Below are 19,531 nucleotides of genomic sequence, written 5' to 3' on the forward strand. Positions count from 1 at the left end.
TGCAATTCAGGTGCCTTGCTCTAATTCAAGAAATCATTAAATGTGGATAAGAAGATGCCGCAACCTCGCCCTAAACTACGGAAGGCAACTATCAGACAATTGCATTGCTAGAAGATACTGAAAACATGTCAGCGCCAGGAAAGGATTACTAAGAATGTATAAAAGAGCGGAACGGAAGAGAAGCATGTCTGCAACCAATTGAGCTCATTTATAGCGTGCAGGCACTAGCCAAGAACTCAGATATTGCTGAGTGTTGTTCTAAAATCTTAGAGCCAACTCAGCTGTGCCTTCTCAGTTGATGAATCGTATTGCGGTTCATTATGCGCATTGCCATTCTTGTCATCTTCGGTGGAAACCCCAGAAGGTTCTTGACGCGTGGTCTTGGCTGAGTCAAAAAGGTTCTTGAACCAGAAATTAAGCTTTCCTTTTTCGATTTGTTGAAGTAGGATTTCGTTTTCCCTGGCGAGATCACGAGAGATGCGGGCACGCCGCTCAGGTGGAAAACGTGTTGTAATAAGATCAGCGTCAGAATCGCTTAGTAACACGTCGTGCGGGCCGTTAGGGACGTATATAGAAGGGTAGTTAGAATCTTCATCAAGGCCTGTGAACAGAGTTAGTAATATGCTTGAGGACATTCTCCACTAGTCAATTTCATACCGTCCCTGAGGCACCAACAAAGGGTACGTGAGAGTGTTGTGGCATAAAGGAAACTTTCGGTGTCCATTCCCAATCCCTCAGCTGCCTCTTCCAATCTTTCCCAATTGTTATCTATCATGCATCTTCTCCACACCAATTTTTGTAGTGCTGCATGATATTGTGGATCTCGCTGGTCGTAAGAGAGTCGGATGATTCGCAAAGCTAGGTAGAATTGTTTCCCCACGATTTCATCCTGACCTTGTTCAGAGACCTGGGATAGGTATATGTGCGTTAGCAGGTCTACTAACTCATCCGAGCTGAGAACTTGTCGAGTGACAATCTTGGCCAGAGCCTCGCTAAATATTTCATGCAATGAAGGCCTGTCCGCGGCTGTTGGGTTGCGAAATTGTTCAATCGCGATATCAATTTCCGCCTTCTGATCGATTGCATTGTGTAACGCGGGCGCGACATAGGCGAATATCACTTCTTGAACGGCATCAACCTCCGCAAAATCTTCCAAGCGTCTGACGTTCTTGCGAACGACTAGACTATCTGGCATTCGAGATTCCTCCCAGACCGCGAGATTTGCAAGCTTTGCTAGGGACAACTCAACACGATGACTCCATATATCTGATTCATGCTTCGTGGCAAGCTTCTCCAAGGATCGGGCAGCGCCCTCATAGTCATTCTCACCGATCACATCATTAATCCAGCCCAGCCGCAGATAAGCTGGGTGTTTCCGTAAGAACTGAGTGACGAAGGGCTGGAACTTTTTCATCGCAAAAAGTATTCCGGATTGGCCCATGGAGATCTGCCGGGAGAAAAAAGAATCGGCCCAAGACTCCCCGAATTTCTCAAAGTAAAAGGATATCTTTTGACTGAGTCGCTCAGACGCGTTCTCGTCAGCACCTGCATTTTTGTTTGGCGAATCTTGATGTGTCACAAGGCTCTTGGTTTGGTCCTGAAGCTCGATTATGAGCTCCACGAGCGCTCCCATATCTCGGAACTGTTCGGCAAGCATAATGGCATCATCTAGATGCCCTATTCCGGCCAACTTGAATAGCTGCCATTTCCGTTGCTTGATGTGAGCCTGTTCAGTCGCAATACTTTCGTCGATAAGTTTCTGACTCTCTTGGGACGAGAGCCAACGGACTCGTTCACAGTGCATGAGCCCTAAAATCTGAAGCTGCCTAGAACTATTTTTGGCAATCCTTCTCACAATTTGAGTTTCGGGTAGCTCAACTCCAATCGTTGTTTTCTGGATCCAAGCTCTGCAGCTATCAAGCTCCAGATCCAGCAGATGTCCAAATTCGATATAGCAATAGCGCTGAGAAGTCCAGAACTCCGAAAGACCAGTGTAGTCACCCGTCAATATGCCGTCCTCCAGATAGCCGTCGCCAATGCCATACCGGCTAGAATTCTCGTCTCGATAACGAAACGCAGTCTCCAGAACTGCTAGGGACAAGTCACTAGCCTCGAGTAGCTGCTCCGACATCCGTCGTCCCTGTTTTGCAGAGCTTCCCTTTTGAGGCTTGATGGCTTTAAAGATCCACGGCACGATATGTTCCATTTGAAAAGTATCATATAGAAACCAATGGCGCACTGGGTCGCAATCACCGGTCTGCTCTTCGATCTTCGTTTTGAACTTCTCGCTCATTAACCCGATTATGTGCGCCAGCAGTGTTGAGTTTTTGCTCGCGCATTTCCTGGCTTCGTCTTCCAACTTCCACATAGCTCTTTGAGCAGCCAGTTTCTCCGCACTCCAAAGTAACTGCCACCAGACTTCTCGGCGGATGGTCTCATTCTGCTGTGTCAACAAGAGGGCGAGGTCGTCGAGTGCTTTCGCTCGCAGTTTCAAATTTTGATCCACGGAAATCCCATTCGATGGAATGAATTCCGATGCAGACCGCATCAATTCCTGGCATATTTCCAATGCAGCATTTTCCGTCTCGCTGATTGGGAATCCTATTCCGTCATCACCTGTAAGGTTCAGTGGGTTTTTGGTCATTGTGCCATAGAATATAGCCTGTTCGATTTTATGCTTCGCAGTGATGCGGCCATCATCAACGTTGCTCTTTGTTCTTTCACTCGGCAAAGCTGCAATACGAATGATACCGAAATCTCGAACCATGAGCAGGCATGCGGCTAATGAGCCCTCACCACTCTGGTTTTCACATCCGCTTCCTAAGATCTCGTAGCTCTCTCCAGAACGTAAAGGAATAATATCCTTGAATGCCCGCCCTTGCTGAGTTACGGAAACCGCATCCTGAGTAATAGTAGGGTGTTCGGAAATGGTCAATGATAGCAACACAATTGACTGCCCAACAACAATGAAAGCGGTATGCCCGGGACTTGGTACAAACAACCTGACACGCGGAAAGTCGAGATGGGTGCGTAGTCCATGAAAATCAATCGTATTAGTAGATAAGACTTGAACATCGTCCGAAAATCGCATTTGGACGACAAACATGTCCCGAACGGTGCCGGGGGCAGAATGTGAGACGGATGCCACAACCGCTGTTATCAGCGAGGAATTGGGCCCGTCACGAGCATTAGTGCTTTTGCAGTCGGCCAAGACAAAATCTAAAACCTTTAACCTATGATCATCGGCTTGACCAACGATAAGAGGCCCAAGTGTTTCACTCAAGAGATCATATACATCATGCTGATGTTTGAGCATGCTACCGTTGTTCCAGTGGGTATCCCAAATTTCGAAGAGACCTTGAGACGTAGCGATTACGACATCGCGTTGTCCACGCTGGTGGGATTCGCCCGCTCGAACTGCGGCAATGTCTTTTCTGTAAAAGCCACCCCCAAGAGCGTTTCTCAAGCTTCCAAGTAAGCCTGGTCTACCGCCACCTGCGGGGCTTCTCAGGAACGAGACAGTTATTGCTGGCTTCCCTTGACAATCTCTGATGGTTATATGGGCAACCCTTCCAGTAGAAAATATAACAACGACACCAGATGGCTCGCTGTTTATGACGTCTGTAGCGTGCTCGCCCGAGAGCAAGCCAGGGATACAGCCTTGGATGCCAGAGTGCTTCTGCCTGGAGAAAGCTAAGGTTGCAGCACTTGATATGGTTTCCCAGTATATGATTTTTCCGGTATATGGCATGACCACCATCAACCCCGGAACACCACCTGCAACGGTAGATAAGAGCAACCCAAGGGGGGCAGTGTTACCAGGCTCTTTGCAGGACTCGGGTATTGCAAGGGTGAAAACATCTGCAGGAGAAGGCGATGGGACTGTGGTCGAATATGCCCAGACAATGGCATGCGATTTGGTTAAGGCTAAAGCATATCCATGACTAGTTCCAAATGAACCTCTGAAAGGCCCTGCATGTCTGTGTTATTATAGTTGTGGCGGCGAAGGGGTCAGCAGTACTCGCCTGTTTGTAAACCAAGCACCTGGTCTGGCAAAGTGGGTAGCTGGGTGACGGTGTAGAACTCCGTTTTTGACTATGCATAAGCCTATGTCAGATGGGCGATCCAAGGATCTTGTAGACTGAATAGTGATCGAGAACCACTTACAAGCACCACTGTTCCTTCACCTTCATCCTCGCGCTTCTCAGGCCTTTTGACCGCTCGTATAGGAATATTTCTGTGGAAATGGGCAGTTTCTGAATTTGCGACGCCTTCGTTAGTTAAAGTTGACGACTGGCGTTCCTGAAAGTCGAGCTTGGTATGATTGTTGTTCAGATTGTGAGACGTTAGTTCTAAGTCTTTTTGACGGAGATTAGATCTTTGTCTTTTCGCACTTGGAGGCTTTGGTGATTCGTCTGAGTTCGTACGCTGACGCCTCCGGGGGTTGCGCTGAGAAGCTGCGGATGAAAGCGTCTTAGGTACAAACATTTTTTAGGACCAGACACAAGCTAATTGCGTACAAAGAAGACCCTGTGTAGATTTCGTGGCCCAGAAGCGCGCATCTGAAAAGTAATCGCAACACGCCACAGTTGTGATGGAGAATGATTTGAAAATTTGTATGTAAACAATGTATTATTTCAAATAGCGATATTGATAGGTACTAGGTATGGAGGTTAATTCACTCCGAAGGCGGTCAGCAGTTCTGATAGGATTCCAGACACCCATAGATACCTGCAGAGCCAAGTTCTCGTAGTTAAACAGAATCGCAATTACCTAATTAGTGATGTAAACAACCTTCAGTCCCTGTTTATAACTACTTGTTGGATAGTACTATATCTATTAAACACATGAAATATCAGAAAGGATTGTGATACTATGTAGACATTGTATTTTCCATCCCGTTCTTACATCCTGACACTAGTGCTATCGGTTTATTAGTCCAGTAATACATAGCCAGGTAATACATACCCAATAATCTACATACCCAGCGTTCAACAGCTCCGAAATCTTCAAGGTTAGTACAGAATCCCCCTATCACTGACACGTTCTGCGGCTGTCAGTACTCAATATCACGTGACTACACAAGAACACATTTGTTCGTGCTACGGCTACTGTTGCTGCACTTACATTTGAAGGCAGCGCGAATTCATCTGTAAGAAATATTGACATTTGCCGATGGCATCTGAAGGCTATGTCCTGCAATAACAGCAAGGGCATTTTTCTTCCTGAGGCCTACAAAACATGCTTGCATTATCACCGAAATCAAGACTATCTTTTCGCATAAAAGCACCCCGATACCATGCTCATTGTCGTACTCAGCTAAAACCTAGTTTCCAGCGAGATTATGCCAGCCCCATTACCGCAGAGACAGCCTTGCGCACTGCTCTCTTCTTTCCTGGTTTGCATACCCTGTATTTTGAACTCGCCTTTGTTCTGACGCCTTTACCGTGTAGGTCATGGTGTACAGCGTGTGGGAATGGCAAGTTCTTGGGTTGAGAGGTTCCCGAAAATATCCAGCATATTCCTAGACGAAATGGATTCGATCCTGGGTTTCAAACTGTCTCACATCATCTCCGAAGGACCAAATTCGGAGCTCGATAAAACCGAAAATTGTCAGCCGGCTATAATGGCAACATCGATACTAATCCTTCGAATACTTGAAGAGGAGTTCGGCTTCATGACGACCTCACGAGTGGATGCCACACTTGGACATAGCTTGGGGGAGTTCTCAGCACTCGTTGCTGGAGGTTATCTCGATTTTAGCGATGCACTGAAGTTGGTGAGACGGCGTGCAGAGATAATGTCCGAATGCACTCGAGCTGCTATCAAGAGATCAGGCGATGAATATGGCATGATAGCACTTGTCTGTGAGCCCGACCACATGAGTGAATTGCTTTCTACCATTTACGAATTCATTGGACTTGGCCCATCGAGTCTAAAAGATGATTCGAGCCAATGGTACAAGGCATTCCAACAAGTCATGGTGGCAAATATCAATTCAAGAAATCAGATTGTACTGAGCGGCAACATTGCAAAAATAAGAGCCCTGCTTATCCAGCTTCGTCAATTTGGAGGACACGATCCCCGTGCGGTGAGACTGAGATGCGAAAGTCCCTTTCACAGTCCCATTATGATACCAGCAGCCAACTACATGAAGTGTGCCCTTGAACATATGAATATCAATTTCCCAGCACGAATGCCATGTATCTCCAACGTCTCGGGCTTACCGTTCAATTCCAAGGAAGAACTCAGGTTTCTATTATCACAGCAGTGTGTCGATACGGTAAAATGGTGGGACAGTATTCGATACCTAGATCAGACGCATGCAGTAACACGCTGGATTGGCATTGGACCTGGGAAAGTCGGTAGAAATCTGGTTGGGAAAGAGGTCGGTAAGGTTATGGTGAAAGGCGGCGGTGTTTGGTCTATATCTGACCCCTCGGAGATTGCAAATGTCCTTTCTGCGTTGGACAAGACTGAGAGTGACCCTCCACATGATCGAAACGGATGACTCGGGCGAGATGCTTTGCCCCACAAGCTGTGTCTTCACTATATACCCATCCCATGATGACCAGATTGGTCAAATCGACTTGATTCCTCAATCCTCTTATCCGTATTATACACTTATAATAGTACACAACGTAGAGTTATACAAAGCACTGGGTAAACATTGGATATTATCAACTGATACTTTGCGATCGACAGATGTCTCCTACGAATGCCGTACATCAGAGAATGCTATACCGAATCCTGTGCGTGTTATACCCATGATTATTGGAGGATACCAAGGGTGGGAGTCATCAAAAGTACAAGTGATCTTCGAAATCGAGATTCTTCGAAGATAGCGTGTAGAGCGGTAGGTTGTTTGCCACATAGCATGGGTTCATGGTTTTTTATAGGGAGGCTACAGTCGGAACCCATGAGTTTCCAATTCGGTTGACCTCGTTAATGAACCTCTGGTCTGTGATCTGCGAACTGCAAGATGACACGGCTTTCGCTGTGGCCATGTGCTCGTCCGGTCGATAAAACGGATTCTGTAGCAACTGCACATATGCTGTTTGGAGAGTTCGGAAAACCTGTAGGTGGGCACCATTAGTGATTGAAGCCCAGGATCTTGTGTATTGTTCAACATGTAGAACTTCGAATGCAGGAGAAAAACACAAACGTACTGCTTTTAGGTCAAATTCCCTTAACCCCGACTTGGTGGAACCTTTAGGTCCTTCATCACTGATGGGCTGTCCAATCAAGTCAACTATAACTAGGAATTTTACCCCCGTAGTAGAAAGCCAGCCATATGCTGCAAGTCTCTCGTCCACAGCCTGCAAAAGACCAAGATCTTGGTCAATTGACGTCTGTTTGCGGCGTATTTCAAAGATATCAAGGCAGGAATTCAATATAAAAGAGAACTCAATAGTGGACTCCACATAGGGAGGGAACAGCGACACGTGGAGTGGATTATCCTGATTCCTACATTAAGACTGGCGCAGCAGATGAAGGATATGAAGACTCACAGCTTTCCCAATGACGCCGATACAGGCAATCTTAGGCAAAGCCATAGCTCCAGGTCAGTTATGGCCTGCTGAAGAAATCAATCCCACTGAATTCAGATAAAAATCATCAATTTCATCGTTCTTGGGACGCGAGATCTCCTGGCTTCTGTGTTTCGGAGAAGGTAGGCGCTGAGCCAGTTATGTCAATGATACCCAACCCACCCATGAACAACCCCATACTAGTTCACTAACGTAATCCACATGCGGATCAGCCACATGTTCGAGCCACCTCTTTTAGATATTCTTCACTGGCAGAAGAGATGCATTGATTGATTCATACGCTTGAACCATCATTCAAATTCAAAGTTTAACAACATTTTTCTTTTCTTTTTCGTTTTTCTTTTTCACTTCAAAGACAAGAGTATAATAATATAGTAATTAAAGCTTTGGTCAATTGCGCCCCCCCCAATTATTACACGCTTAAGGACAGGAAAAGTTTGACCCAGCATATCTTCATATTGACTACACAGTACGTATAATTTGGAATTCGGTCTGGTTAAGTCTTCGAAGTTCGAACGTAGAACATAGGATGGTTATTAAATGTAGCTGTTCCACTTGTGGATTCCCTTATCTGTTGACTTCATACATCTTCGGAATTTCATGGTTACCGTTCAAAGCCATTGCCAACATCTTGATTTATGAGTGCTCGCTGCGTTGTCCGACCTTGTTCTATATGATATCGACTTCAAAGAGAGCCACATTGTGAATATTCTATTCAGATACGCCCGTTTTAGTAAGGCATCATCTTTCATACAGCCCAGGCTGCTAGGACGCCTATCAATAGTGTGGAACTATTGGTGTTTCTGTTACGGGGTGCTCTTCACCTGCATCCATCTATCTACAGTACTTTGCTCCACGCAGCGATGAGATCCATGTCGCTGTCCAGATAAGGAGGGATTCGAATACCGAGCTTTGATGACTCCAGCCAATGAAGCTCTTTAGAATCTAACTTACACTAGCACAATGTTAGCCGCTTGTCCGTGGCTCACGTGCCAATACGGTATTATACACAGAGTAAATGCGAGACACTGGATTCAACGAACTGAATTAGGTTTCGTTACAGTAACTTACAGAAATTGCGTTCCATTGGTACCAATAGTGCAGAATGATACTCTTAATTTGAGCCTCGACTATCCTGATAATATCTTGCCACCATTGACGGACTGGACTACAAGCCTCCACTCTTCTGGCAGTTCATACGGGTTTTGTACGCAAAGTCGCTTCTTTTTATCTCTGTGCACATTGTTACTGGGAGCGATACAGCCATGCTGCCTCTCACCGGTCGCGCCATCCCAGGCGCCATCCCAAGCGCTCTTCATGGTATGTGTTCTCCAATTGTTACTACTAAATTGCTGAACTCATGTAGTGCGACCGCGTATCCCATCTTGCCATTTCCGAATTCAGCCAGTTTCGTTCCTTTCGACCTCTTCAATTAAGTCGGCAACAGCAATCGAACAGCGGGGACAGTCTGGCCAAGCGCTCACTGCTTCTGGAAAGGTGCGGAAAGAGGTGCCCTTACCGAGCCAGGAGAAAAAGGAGGGTGCTATGCAATATGTCCTGTTTGTTGCCTGAGACGCATGAGATGGGTACTTTATACTGATTCATGTGTAGTACCACGCTTGACCAAGTCGCTAATTGGGCCCGCCAAAGTTCTTTGTGGCCCATGACCTTTGGTCTCGCCTGCTGTGCAGTTGAGATGATGCATCTTTCGACCCCCAGATATGATCAGGATCGTCTTGGAATCATTTTCAGAGCATCACCTCGGCAATCGGATGTGATGATCGTGGCAGGCACATTGACAAATAAGATGGCTCCCGCTCTCAGACAGGTGTACGACCAAATGCCTGACCCTCGTTGGGTCGTCAGTATGGGAAGTTGTGCAAATGGTGGTGGTTATTACCATTACAGTTATTCTGTTGTTCGCGGATGCGATAGAATCGTACCCGTGGATGTCTACGTTCCCGGATGTTTGTATACCCTTTACCATTCCTACAATGACGTCGGCTAATGGGAACAACTTAAGGTCCGCCCACCTCCGAAGCATTGATGTACGGAATCTTTCAACTTCAAAAGAAGATGCGGCACACAAGGATCACCCGCATGTGGTACCGCCGTTAAGCTCAACTTGGAATTACTTCCTCCCTATGTTACTTAAGGGTTGGAACGGACAGGTTCGGACGTAGACTTAATAAGAAGTCCTATCCTGGAAATCAAGTATGTGCTCTCGTGCATTACCGAACACTACCGGCGCGCAATTGATAGGGGGAGGGATAAAAGGGAAGTGGACGCTTAACTTTCAACAGGCATACCAGGTGTGTCATGTTCATGGTTGAGCAAGGAAACCCGGCCAACATGTATTGTATGCAATAACTGCAAGCCACTTTCCTAGGTATATTAGAACGGGGTTAGGGACTTGGCTGCAAATTCACACTGATATTCTGCGCACTTGTACAGCTCACACTCAAATGTCTCATATCTAGACTCTATCGTGTCGTAGTGTTAGAATATTTCAACAGATCGAGACATTACCACTGTTTGCATGCTTAGTATGCAACTAATTGCTAGACTGCTTCTTCGCCTGTTCAAATATACCTAGAGGCTGCAAGGTGAAGGACCATACTACGATAAGTCTCTTATCATCAATATTAGGGACACAGATTTCTGGCATGCTGATACTTGAAAGGAGTTCGATTCACCAGTGACAATGGAATTGGCGTTTCTAGTCGTGTTAACTTTCCGCGGGGCTCATACAAAGTAAAGTATGCCCATGATCCTTGTCTCGCAAGTCATCAATAGCGGTAGTATCTCTCCGACTAGAGGGAATAAATTATTACGGGCCTTTCTGCAGACTTACATACGCTCGGCAGGGCTTTTCTTGTTCGGGTCATGTTTCGCAAACAGTATCTTCGCGCATGTTTCAGGCCATGATTGGCACCTGCTAGAGGTCGGTAAGCATTCTCTTAATGCACCAAACCAACAATGAGTAAAAATCCTCGACTTTATCAGTATGAGACAGAATACCCATCATCTATATTGTTATACACGCCTTGTATGCCCACGTTTGTCTGCTATATGATGAGATCTGCCATGCGACACGCCATCCATCACAAAAAGCATTTTGTAGTGAAACGGCCAAAGGAAATGGCCATGGCCCGAGCTTGCCTTCTTTCCAGTGTCCCCACTTTTATGACCCAAAGTAATTGATTATCCTAGTTCCCTCATTAACTTTTTTTTTTTTCCCGACTTTCGGCTTCCGCAAGCCATTATTTGAAGTGTCCACCAGTAGCTCAAAATATCAGACTGATCTCTCTGCACCTACCATCTAAAGCTTTCGCATATTTTCCTTACCTCACTTTCCATCTCTTTTTATTTGATACAGCTGTCTCATCTCAGGCGTGTACCACGCCATGAAGAACCTCGCTCCCGATCCATCTGTGGCTCTTCCTGAAGTCGAAACTCATGAAACAATTTCTTCATTTAATTCAGGATTGACGACTCCTTGGATTTTCCTCCAACCCACGACGGAGTTGAAAACTACTATCACCGGCTCTGTGAAGTACTATATAGATTCGTTAGCCTCGTCGGTCGGCGATTCCCAATGTGCGCGCCAACGCAGGAATAGAAAGCGCAAAAGATCCGAAGCTGAGGAAGATTCTACAAACCAGGTCCTACAGCTCAAGCAACTCTATGTCGACGGCTTCACTTCTGACCAGATATGGCAACAAGCCTTGAGAATTCTTGATTCTTCCGGTGGTGAAGTCGAGCGGGATTTTACTTGGTGGTCTGCAGTGGCCAAGCCACACGAGCGGTCCCTGACCTCAACTTATAATGTGGCACTTGACGACAGCGAATTCGAGGGCAGCAACGTGGACTCTCAGTCAGAGGCCGATCTCACCCAATCGAGTATCGATAATGACGATGACGACCTTAGTTCAGTACACGCTCACTCTCAAACCTCCCACAATGATTCGGACGTCGAAGAAGACATTGAGAAATTATCCGACAACAATCTCGGAAGCGATATCGACGACGGTGAACAAGAAACGTATGTGGAGGATCCTTTTGGCCTGAATGATGGGTTCTTTTCGATAGATGATTTCAACAAGCAATCGGAACTACTCGAAAGACAGGACGTTAGTGGCGGCCCAGACAACGATTCTGAGAGCGAGGATGATGAAATCGATTGGCACGCAAATCCTTTGACTACAGCAGGGTCAATGTCTCTACCGAAGAGAGACATGCCACAGGAGCACTCTGACGGGAATGATGGCGATGATATTTCCGACAGCGAAGAGGAAGGTCCAACATTTGGTGATGCAGGCTTTGAGGACGATTCCGATATGGACGCAGATGATGTCTATGCGGCAAATTCTGGAGGCGAAGGTTGGATGAACACCAGCGACATAAAGTATTCTGACTTCTTCGCTCCACCTCCACGTAAAGTTACACGCAAAAAGACACGCTCCCTTCCTAAAACTCAGCCCGACCTTTCCATTACCAACGACGACGTTGATCGTGCCATGGCTGATGTTCGCCGTGATCTTTTTGAAGATGAGCTTTCCGGTGAAGATAGTGATGAACACGAAGTAACGCGGGGATCTCAGAACAATTCCTCTAGTCATGAAAAACAGCGTGCTCGCATTGCTGATGAGATTCGCCGCTTGGAGGCTGCCAACGTTGCCAAGAAGGATTGGATGCTAGCTGGTGAAGCCAGGGCTGTCGAAAGGCCTGTAAACTCACTTATTGAAGAAGACCTGGATTTCGAAAGGATCGGAAAGCCCGTGCCAGTCGTTACGGCAGAGTTGTCAGAGGATATTGAAGAGCTTGTCAAGCGTCGCATCCTTGCCAAACAATTTGACGAAGTAATACGTCGGCGCCCTGGTGTTTCCGACGCTCAGCGCGCGCGCGGAGTTCGTCCTGAACTGGAAGACACCAAACCCCAGCAAAGCCTTGCTGAATTATATGAGGCTGACCATCTTCGTGCTACCGATCCAAACTTCGTTGACCCTAAAAATCAGAAGTTGATCCGTGAGCATGCTACTGTAACAAGTTTATGGAAAGAGATCAGCTCTCAACTAGACACGCTCTCGAACTGGCATTACAAGCCCAAGGCTCCGCAGGCAAGCATCAATGTTGTCACCGATGTGGCAACAATTACTATGGAGGATGCTCAGCCGACAGCTAGCAACGCTGTAACTGCGACAGCAACCCTTGCGCCGCAGGAGATCTACGCACCTGGTGACGATAACAAGGTCGCTGGTGAGATGATCTTGAAGAATGGAACGGCAATCGCCAAAGAGGAGATGACCAGGGAACAAAAGGCTAGGTTGCGTCGAGAGCACAAAAAGCAAAACGCCAGCACCGCAAAATCCCAGAAGACAGGGAAAGCGGCTGAAAATCAGCAGCTCATTTCGGACTTGAAGAAGGGTGGAGTCAAATTGATTGGGAAGCAGGGCGAAGTGACAAATATCAATGGCGGTAAAATCAAAGAAGCCGTGAAGGAAGGTGGCCATGTGCTCAAGCTTTAGATTCCAGGGCGGTTACAAATTGTATCTATGTACCAAAGACAAGCGTATTTCGATATATTCGCACATGAATTTCCCTAGTAGTTTTAGTTTTAATTTGTAGCTAGACCTTCCTAGACACCCCTCTTGTCCGACTTCAACCGTATCTGGTAGAGGAAAATGTTCTCGCGCCGGTATGTCTCCGCATCAGGGTCATCCCGGATTTCGTCCACATCAAACATCTTCCTTGCATGTTTCATGAAACGGAGGTCTGCTCTTCTACGCCTCTTAAAGCAGAAGTAACAGACAGAGTCTGGACCAAGAAGATCATTCAAGGTCGAGATTAGTAGCGGGAAGGCGGGCTCAAAGTAAACACAGTCAGCGGCAAGGATAATTGCGGGATGCTTTGGGATGCAGTCTGGGAGGGAGTCTCCCCAGTTTAGTACTGTAGCTTCGACTGTAGAAGAAAGATTGTTGAGCTTGATATTCGTTTTCATCAGGGGCAACATGGGAGCTTGATCCGTAATGTAAATTCGTGGCACCTCAGGGTGACATTTGCGTGCAAGCGCAAGGCCAACGAGACCGCCGCCGGCTCCAAGTTCAACTCTAATCAACAATTAGCAGGGGTCAATTACCCGCATAACAGGCACAAGAAGGGCAGTTTGCAGGTGAGGACAAAACCGGGTCATAGGGCAACGGACATTGTTTTACCGAGAAAGCTAGATTGATGTTGGCGTAGCAAGTACTTCGACAGGACCATCCCCGCTGGCCATAGCTGGCCTCCACACCCTTCCTTGAGATCTTCCTGGAGAAGTAGAGGGTTCGATAACATCCCATCAAAGGAGATGATGCTCTGACTGGCGGGCTTAAAATCCCTAACCGGGATCAACGATTCATCGATGTCTAATGAATCATTCATGTCGATTGCAGCTGGCATTGAACCGGGAACTTCCATTTAATATGACGATGGTCTGTTACAGCACACAGCGTTAACCAACACTTGATGCCGAAGTATAAAATGAAGCAACTTTGGACGTTTGAAGAGTAACTCAGATGGAAGCACACTTAGTTATAATGAACTTGTTCTTTTCTTTGGGTCGAACTGGGAGGTACGGAATCGTTAGTTCTAGTCTCCCTCAATTTTTTTTCCCCGCCCTACTTTGCCCCATTGGTTTTCTACCTAATGTCTGGAATCACCCATATAAGTACGAGTTGTCACACTTTTACAATGTACCAGGGGAATTGACCACCATTGGTGAGGTTGAATAACAAGTCCGCCTTTGGTGAAGAATAGTTACCAAGGAACCTATATAGCTGGTATCAATAGGAAAAAAAAAGGGCAACAATAAATTCTGAGTAGAACCGTAAGGGGGGAAGGGAGAAAAAGAGGAAAACGTGGGAAATAATTGACAGAGCAGTGGGCAGCAGGCGTGTTTAGCAACGCCCGAAATATGATAACTAACTTAGTCACAGTATTGTTCTTGTCTGATAGTAAGCGTACTTGAGAAATAATTATACAATGTATAACAGACTGAAGGTGCATCCTAGAACTCATGGTCAACAACACGCAGATATGGATGTAGAATGTGCCATAACAATTCTATTCCCAGAGAGAAGTTGTACCTCAAATTCAAAGTATATACTAGAGCACCAGAAATGACGCCTTCATTAGGTCCTAGTTGTTCAATCTGGAATTAGTTCGAAGTGCTAAGCAGCGAGTACCATCTATATTACGAGTCAAACGAAGGGACCATGAGCCAAGCGAACAAGCTATCCAATATGAGCGTAATTTTTTCCCCAAGAAAGTACAAAAAATGTGCAAACATTAAGATTAGACTACATCACAGAATGGCTGTACGTTGTAGATATCGCCAGGATGTCTGTGATTGTGGATACTGCCACGACGTAACTCTTTTAAGGTGCAAGTAGTAAAGATCTACTGCTGGGTATTGAACGATCCAGGCACTAGTATGATTGCGGCAACCCTCCGCCAAGTACGTAATAATCCTGCACCCACTGAGAGTATTGTATGATGTCATGATAGAGCACTACCGTACAAAGTATGCTCAAGGTCGTCCTCCATCTTGCTGTGCTTCTCGTGTCTTTCGATCATAACGACGTCACTTCGTACCTCACCACGGATTGACTATGGACTTGTCCGGTGACGGTACTTAGGGGTTGAAAAGGCCAGCCTAGCCCAGCTCCATGCCATAAAACGAGGCTTACTTGCTCGAAAAGAATCTACTTCCTACACATCGATTCTCTCAACTTCGAAGCATCCTACTTGAAGTTACATCTTGTCTCTACTACACCGAAGCCACCAACTACCTATCTCCAAAATGACAACCTTGAACTGTGAGTGCTCGTCTGTCCTCGCAGTGCAAGCGACGACCCTCCCCTCTTAACTTCAACTCTCATGAATTAACATAATTGGCCTAGATCTCCCTTCAGTCAAGCCCTCCGCAATTGCGGCAGGTGCTCTTTTCACCCACACTGCTTCCCTCGGCATTCTCGCGCCCGTATTCGGCGATACCTATCATCGTGCCCAAGCAGCCAATTCCAAGGAAGAGTTCCTCAAATCTAAAGAGGCTGCTGGTGCAGTAGCAGCCTGGGGTACCTCCTTGGTTGGAAGCTCTGTCCAAACGTATGGAGTAGCAGCTCTGATCAACGCCACGGGCACTTTGAGCTACAAGGGAGCGGCTTATCTTGGGAGCTTGATCTTCATGGCCAGCGCAGCCCCCGGTGTATGTTCTCCCCATCCTTTCCTTTTTCCACTTCCAACTCGCATTTGATACATGCTAACTATGTGCTGCCTTTGTATAGGTTGTGAGCCAGGTCTTTGCCGAAAAGAGACCCCTTGACACTGTTGCCGTAGGTGCAGTCAGCAGGTTGTTTGAAACAGTGGGACTCAGCCTCTTCCTTACTTGGTGGGGTACTCGCACGAATCCATTTTCTAGCAGCTATTAAAGGTTCTATTGTTTCAATGTAATTTTTGATAATGTCGTTATTTAAACATCAATTGATCATATATTCGGGCAAATAGTTCTTCCTATAATCCACTGAAGTTGAAAACTTGAGTATATAGCATGCGCCATGCAACTAAAACACACAACCTCAAAAAAGCTTATACTGGCTCCTTTCAAGTTCTTCCTGTGTTTAGATTTAGAGTGGATTTGCTAGACGCATTGCCAGTGATCCTGGGTGTGGAACTTGGCCTTGTCACAGATATGCAACTAAAGGAGCCAAATGTGCTCTACGGAGTATACAGAATTCATTCAAATTCATGGCCCATTGGCAGCAGAATGTACCTTGTAGGCTTGCGCCATTTCCTGAGGAAAGTGTTAAGTCTTTTCCTTTGCTTGTCCCAATAAGTTTTGATGGGTTACAAAATCGACTGTACTTCTGTCAATTACATCTACAAGTACACCAAGTAATATCTACAACACTAGTAAATATTAAACACACAAAATCACGAGGACAGACCGTCTAGTAATGAGAACATGTGATAAAGGGAAAGTAAGTACAATTGCATTTATCTCAATATTGTACTCGAATGCTGCATAGACAAGCTAAACGAAAGTGCGGCAGGGGTAGCTTATCAAAGGTGTTAGCTTGGTCTAGAGGTAACGGGGATAGGTAGCACATACACACTGGGGTAGCCATGGTCATGGCCGAGCTGATATTTGCTACCAGCAGGGTTCAAGTTGCATGGCAGCGGAGGCAGACCATTAGCGCCCAGAACTTCCTTGATTCCATTCTTGTCCTTCTCAAACAGACCAGCAAGGCCGCGCTCTTCGGCCTGTTGCTTCACGGACACCAACTGTTTCTCTCCTGCCTCGCCGATCTGAAGGACATCGTCCTTGGGGGCAGCTTGACTGCCTACACTGAGCAGGCCCACAGCATCCGCCTGACTGATCGCACTGAGCCGGGGATAGTTCCTCCGAGCATCACGTTTCCAATAAGGGTTGTCAGCCAAATCACCGGCCGGAACAGTAACCGGATCATCGTAGGATAGAGGAGGAAGAGCTCCAGGGGTCGGTAGACGATACTGAGCGTTCAACGGAACACCCGTGGAGCGAGTCGGGTCGACGGCAAGGAGGCGGCGAATGCGTTCCCATATCCCGGTGGATTGAACAGTGTATTTCTAATAAAGAATAAGTAAAATATTCTATCCCGATATAACACAGAGTAGCCAATGGCTATCTCCTACCTTATGGACGGCTATCACATTGGATGCGGACTTAGCCGCTTTCACGATGTCGCGAGCCATGATTTCTTTTCTGTCCAGGTAACGTATTAATGGTTTAGACGCAAATATGATAAGGGATTTTGCTATAGTGGGTGTCAATTTACCTGAATACTATATCGGGAAGGAAATGGAAGACCTTCAAGGGTACGTCCTTCGCCGCACGGTCTCAAACGGAACCAGGCCTGCGGAATCGAGCCTCTACACACGGAACAACTTATTTTCCGACAGTCGCACACCCCCGATTGCCCTTGTGGTAGGTAGCTGTGGAAATGAAAGAGCCCTGTTATTTCATGGAGAGAAAAAAAAAAAAAACATTACTGTATACTAAAGTGTCAGAGGGCATGCATCTACAGGCCACATATTAGAAGAGGCTAAATTGCCTTGCTCACGTGTGAGAAGCGGGCTACTATGGCCGGTTACAGTTCGGGTTGGGGGACATTCTGGGGCATCAATCGCGAGGATGGTTTGGAATTGCATATAATGATTATGCCAGACAAGGCCTGTAGCAATTGGAAACATCAAGGCCTCAATATGTCTGTAACCTATGAATCCAGCAACTACCACGTTCAATGGGAGCAACCCCATTGAAGTGATATGCTGATTACCCACTATCAATGACTAGTCATCCTTAGCTGGTGGACTCGCGTGGCGGGTTTCGTCTCCAGAGCTCGGTTTCTTCAATCCTGCAGCTAGATTACGTGCAGCATCAAGCGTCGCATCGGGGCCTCCGGCCTGTAGTATCAGAATTTTGCCCTCTTTATCAATAGCAAAGATTCCTCGAATTGTGCCTTTTGGCGACTTTTTAAGTCCAAGAGCTGCTATCAATGTAGCGGTGGGATTGCAGAGAAGAGGGTATTGCAACCTTTGTTTAGTCTTGAACGTAGTATTTGCCTTTGGTGAGTCCGCTGAAAGGCCGTAAACCGATAAACCACTTTCCGTGATAGAGTCATAATTGTCACGAAACAAACAGGCTTGTTTGGTACCTATTAATATATTAGCTTCTCTAGGATTACTGCAGCGGATGATTATATCAAAGGCCATAATCGCGAATGGGTGTATTCGATGACCACCATGCGTGCTTGTACCCGCACCAGATTATCCTCATGGCAGAGTGCGGGGGAAATTGGAGAGGTGGGAGTAGAGATTTTTACGTACAGCCTGGGGTTGAAGCTCTAGGGTACGTGAACAGCACGACACCAGCTTCACTAGCATCGACGAGATCTTTCAGCGTGGTTTTTTGCCCTTCGTCAGTCTCAATATCACCACCGAAGTTGTCCAAGTCTAGTTTGTCGCCAACTTTTGGAGCCTTATCGTCGGAGATGGCCTTGGGGAAATCCGGCTTTCGAGATACCGTGGATTCTTGAACTTTTTTGGCCTTGCGCTCTGCCGCAGGGGCTTGTGCTGGCGCCTTGCGCTTTCGTAGTTCAACCATATCTTGTGATTGAGAATCCAGGCGTTTGATCTTTTGTGTCAACGGAAACAAAACACAAAGATTGGGGGAAGTAAAGAAAGACTTTTGAAGATGCTTATCAACAGCTAAACAGTGGATAAGTTCATAGATAGTGGAGTGTAGGCCAAGACTAACAGGTGAAAACGACTAACACCCGAGACAGCCACTGTAGTACGCATGGGAGATGTGTAATAATTGGCAGGGATTCTTGTACAGGGGTATGTAAAGAACTAGAAAGTGCATGCTTTGCATATGTAAATGACTAACGTATCTATCAACCAAGAATTTCCCATCTCCCCGTCAATATGGGGTTCCCCCGAGTACACCAAAAGCATGTATGTGCCTTCTAAATATCGACTACCACTTTTGGAACCGTTTGACGAATGTTCGGTATCAAGAGGCAAAGCTGGCTCTTATTGGATAATTCAAAGACATTTGATGATGCAGGAAACAAAGGGCCAGAGCATCATTCACACTGTCATATCTTGACCTCAATTAATTCAACTATCCTATAGTATGAGTGATTGATCGGTAGCATAAGATGTTGATCTGGGGGATTGTTCGGATGTACAAAGTAGTAGTAGTCGGCATAAACCAACCTCGACCCTCTAAAATAGTAGCGCCTGATGTCAGATGCACATAATAAGTACCTAACTAACTAGTGGGTTCTATGCGGAGTTGAAGGCGGTCTTTTGACCTTGACCGGGAGTCAGATTACTGTACCGGTAAATCCCGACCCTTGGCGCCACTGTTCTTGTCCAGGAGAAGAACGCGGAAT

General features: G+C 46.4%; 9 protein-coding genes across 9 annotated transcripts; 4 read left to right on the forward strand and 5 right to left on the reverse strand.

The window, feature by feature from the left end:
- Positions 1 to 266: 266 nt before the first annotated feature.
- AtWU_02553 (putative nuclear pore complex subunit Nup133) lies at positions 267 to 4,488 on the reverse strand (the record flags this gene model as incomplete). Its single annotated transcript, XM_035497666.1, has 4 exons — positions 267 to 601; positions 658 to 3,972; positions 4,026 to 4,095; positions 4,168 to 4,488. 4 exons carry the CDS (start codon positions 4,486 to 4,488, stop codon positions 267 to 269), a joined length of 4,041 nt encoding a protein of 1,346 aa, XP_035353559.1.
- A 753-nt stretch (positions 4,489 to 5,241) lies between these two features.
- AtWU_02554 (ACP S-malonyltransferase) lies at positions 5,242 to 6,511 on the forward strand (the record flags this gene model as incomplete). The annotated part of the gene is made up of 2 exons (XM_035497667.1): positions 5,242 to 5,398; positions 5,454 to 6,511. The coding sequence occupies 2 exons, from the start codon at positions 5,242 to 5,244 to the stop codon at positions 6,509 to 6,511; spliced, it is 1,215 nt and encodes a 404-aa protein (XP_035353560.1).
- A 382-nt stretch (positions 6,512 to 6,893) lies between these two features.
- On the reverse strand, positions 6,894 to 7,556 carry AtWU_02555 (uncharacterized protein; the record flags this gene model as incomplete). Its single annotated transcript, XM_035497668.1, has 3 exons — positions 6,894 to 7,076; positions 7,170 to 7,460; positions 7,512 to 7,556. The coding sequence occupies 3 exons, from the start codon at positions 7,554 to 7,556 to the stop codon at positions 6,894 to 6,896; spliced, it is 519 nt and encodes a 172-aa protein (XP_035353561.1).
- A 1,259-nt stretch (positions 7,557 to 8,815) lies between these two features.
- On the forward strand, positions 8,816 to 9,668 carry AtWU_02556 (NuoB/complex I 20 kDa subunit family protein; the record flags this gene model as incomplete). The annotated part of the gene is made up of 4 exons (XM_035497669.1): positions 8,816 to 8,870; positions 8,917 to 9,109; positions 9,162 to 9,517; positions 9,574 to 9,668. The coding sequence occupies 4 exons, from the start codon at positions 8,816 to 8,818 to the stop codon at positions 9,666 to 9,668; spliced, it is 699 nt and encodes a 232-aa protein (XP_035353562.1).
- Positions 9,669 to 10,957: 1,289 nt separating this feature from the next.
- AtWU_02557 (rRNA-processing protein MPP10) lies at positions 10,958 to 13,078 on the forward strand (the record flags this gene model as incomplete). Its single annotated transcript, XM_035497670.1, has 1 exon — positions 10,958 to 13,078. The coding sequence occupies one exon, from the start codon at positions 10,958 to 10,960 to the stop codon at positions 13,076 to 13,078; it is 2,121 nt and encodes a 706-aa protein (XP_035353563.1).
- Positions 13,079 to 13,188: 110 nt separating this feature from the next.
- On the reverse strand, positions 13,189 to 13,973 carry AtWU_02558 (S-adenosyl-L-methionine-dependent methyltransferase; the record flags this gene model as incomplete). The annotated part of the gene is made up of 2 exons (XM_035497671.1): positions 13,189 to 13,660; positions 13,756 to 13,973. 2 exons carry the CDS (start codon positions 13,971 to 13,973, stop codon positions 13,189 to 13,191), a joined length of 690 nt encoding a protein of 229 aa, XP_035353564.1.
- Positions 13,974 to 15,393: 1,420 nt separating this feature from the next.
- On the forward strand, positions 15,394 to 16,021 carry AtWU_02559 (DUF1761 domain-containing protein; the record flags this gene model as incomplete). Its single annotated transcript, XM_035497672.1, has 3 exons — positions 15,394 to 15,409; positions 15,494 to 15,798; positions 15,878 to 16,021. The coding sequence occupies 3 exons, from the start codon at positions 15,394 to 15,396 to the stop codon at positions 16,019 to 16,021; spliced, it is 465 nt and encodes a 154-aa protein (XP_035353565.1).
- A 602-nt stretch (positions 16,022 to 16,623) lies between these two features.
- On the reverse strand, positions 16,624 to 17,324 carry AtWU_02560 (putative NADH-ubiquinone oxidoreductase 21 kDa subunit; the record flags this gene model as incomplete). The annotated part of the gene is made up of 3 exons (XM_035497673.1): positions 16,624 to 16,648; positions 16,702 to 17,198; positions 17,265 to 17,324. 3 exons carry the CDS (start codon positions 17,322 to 17,324, stop codon positions 16,624 to 16,626), a joined length of 582 nt encoding a protein of 193 aa, XP_035353566.1.
- A 597-nt stretch (positions 17,325 to 17,921) lies between these two features.
- On the reverse strand, positions 17,922 to 18,735 carry AtWU_02561 (thioredoxin peroxidase DOT5; the record flags this gene model as incomplete). Its single annotated transcript, XM_035497674.1, has 2 exons — positions 17,922 to 18,286; positions 18,459 to 18,735. 2 exons carry the CDS (start codon positions 18,733 to 18,735, stop codon positions 17,922 to 17,924), a joined length of 642 nt encoding a protein of 213 aa, XP_035353567.1.
- Between the last annotated feature and the right edge of the window lie 796 nt (positions 18,736 to 19,531).

This window comes from Aspergillus tubingensis, assembly GCF_013340325.1.
Source record: "Aspergillus tubingensis WU-2223L DNA, scaffold_4, whole genome shotgun sequence".
In the NCBI taxonomy this organism is placed as follows: Eukaryota; Fungi; Ascomycota; class Eurotiomycetes; order Eurotiales; family Aspergillaceae; genus Aspergillus; species Aspergillus tubingensis.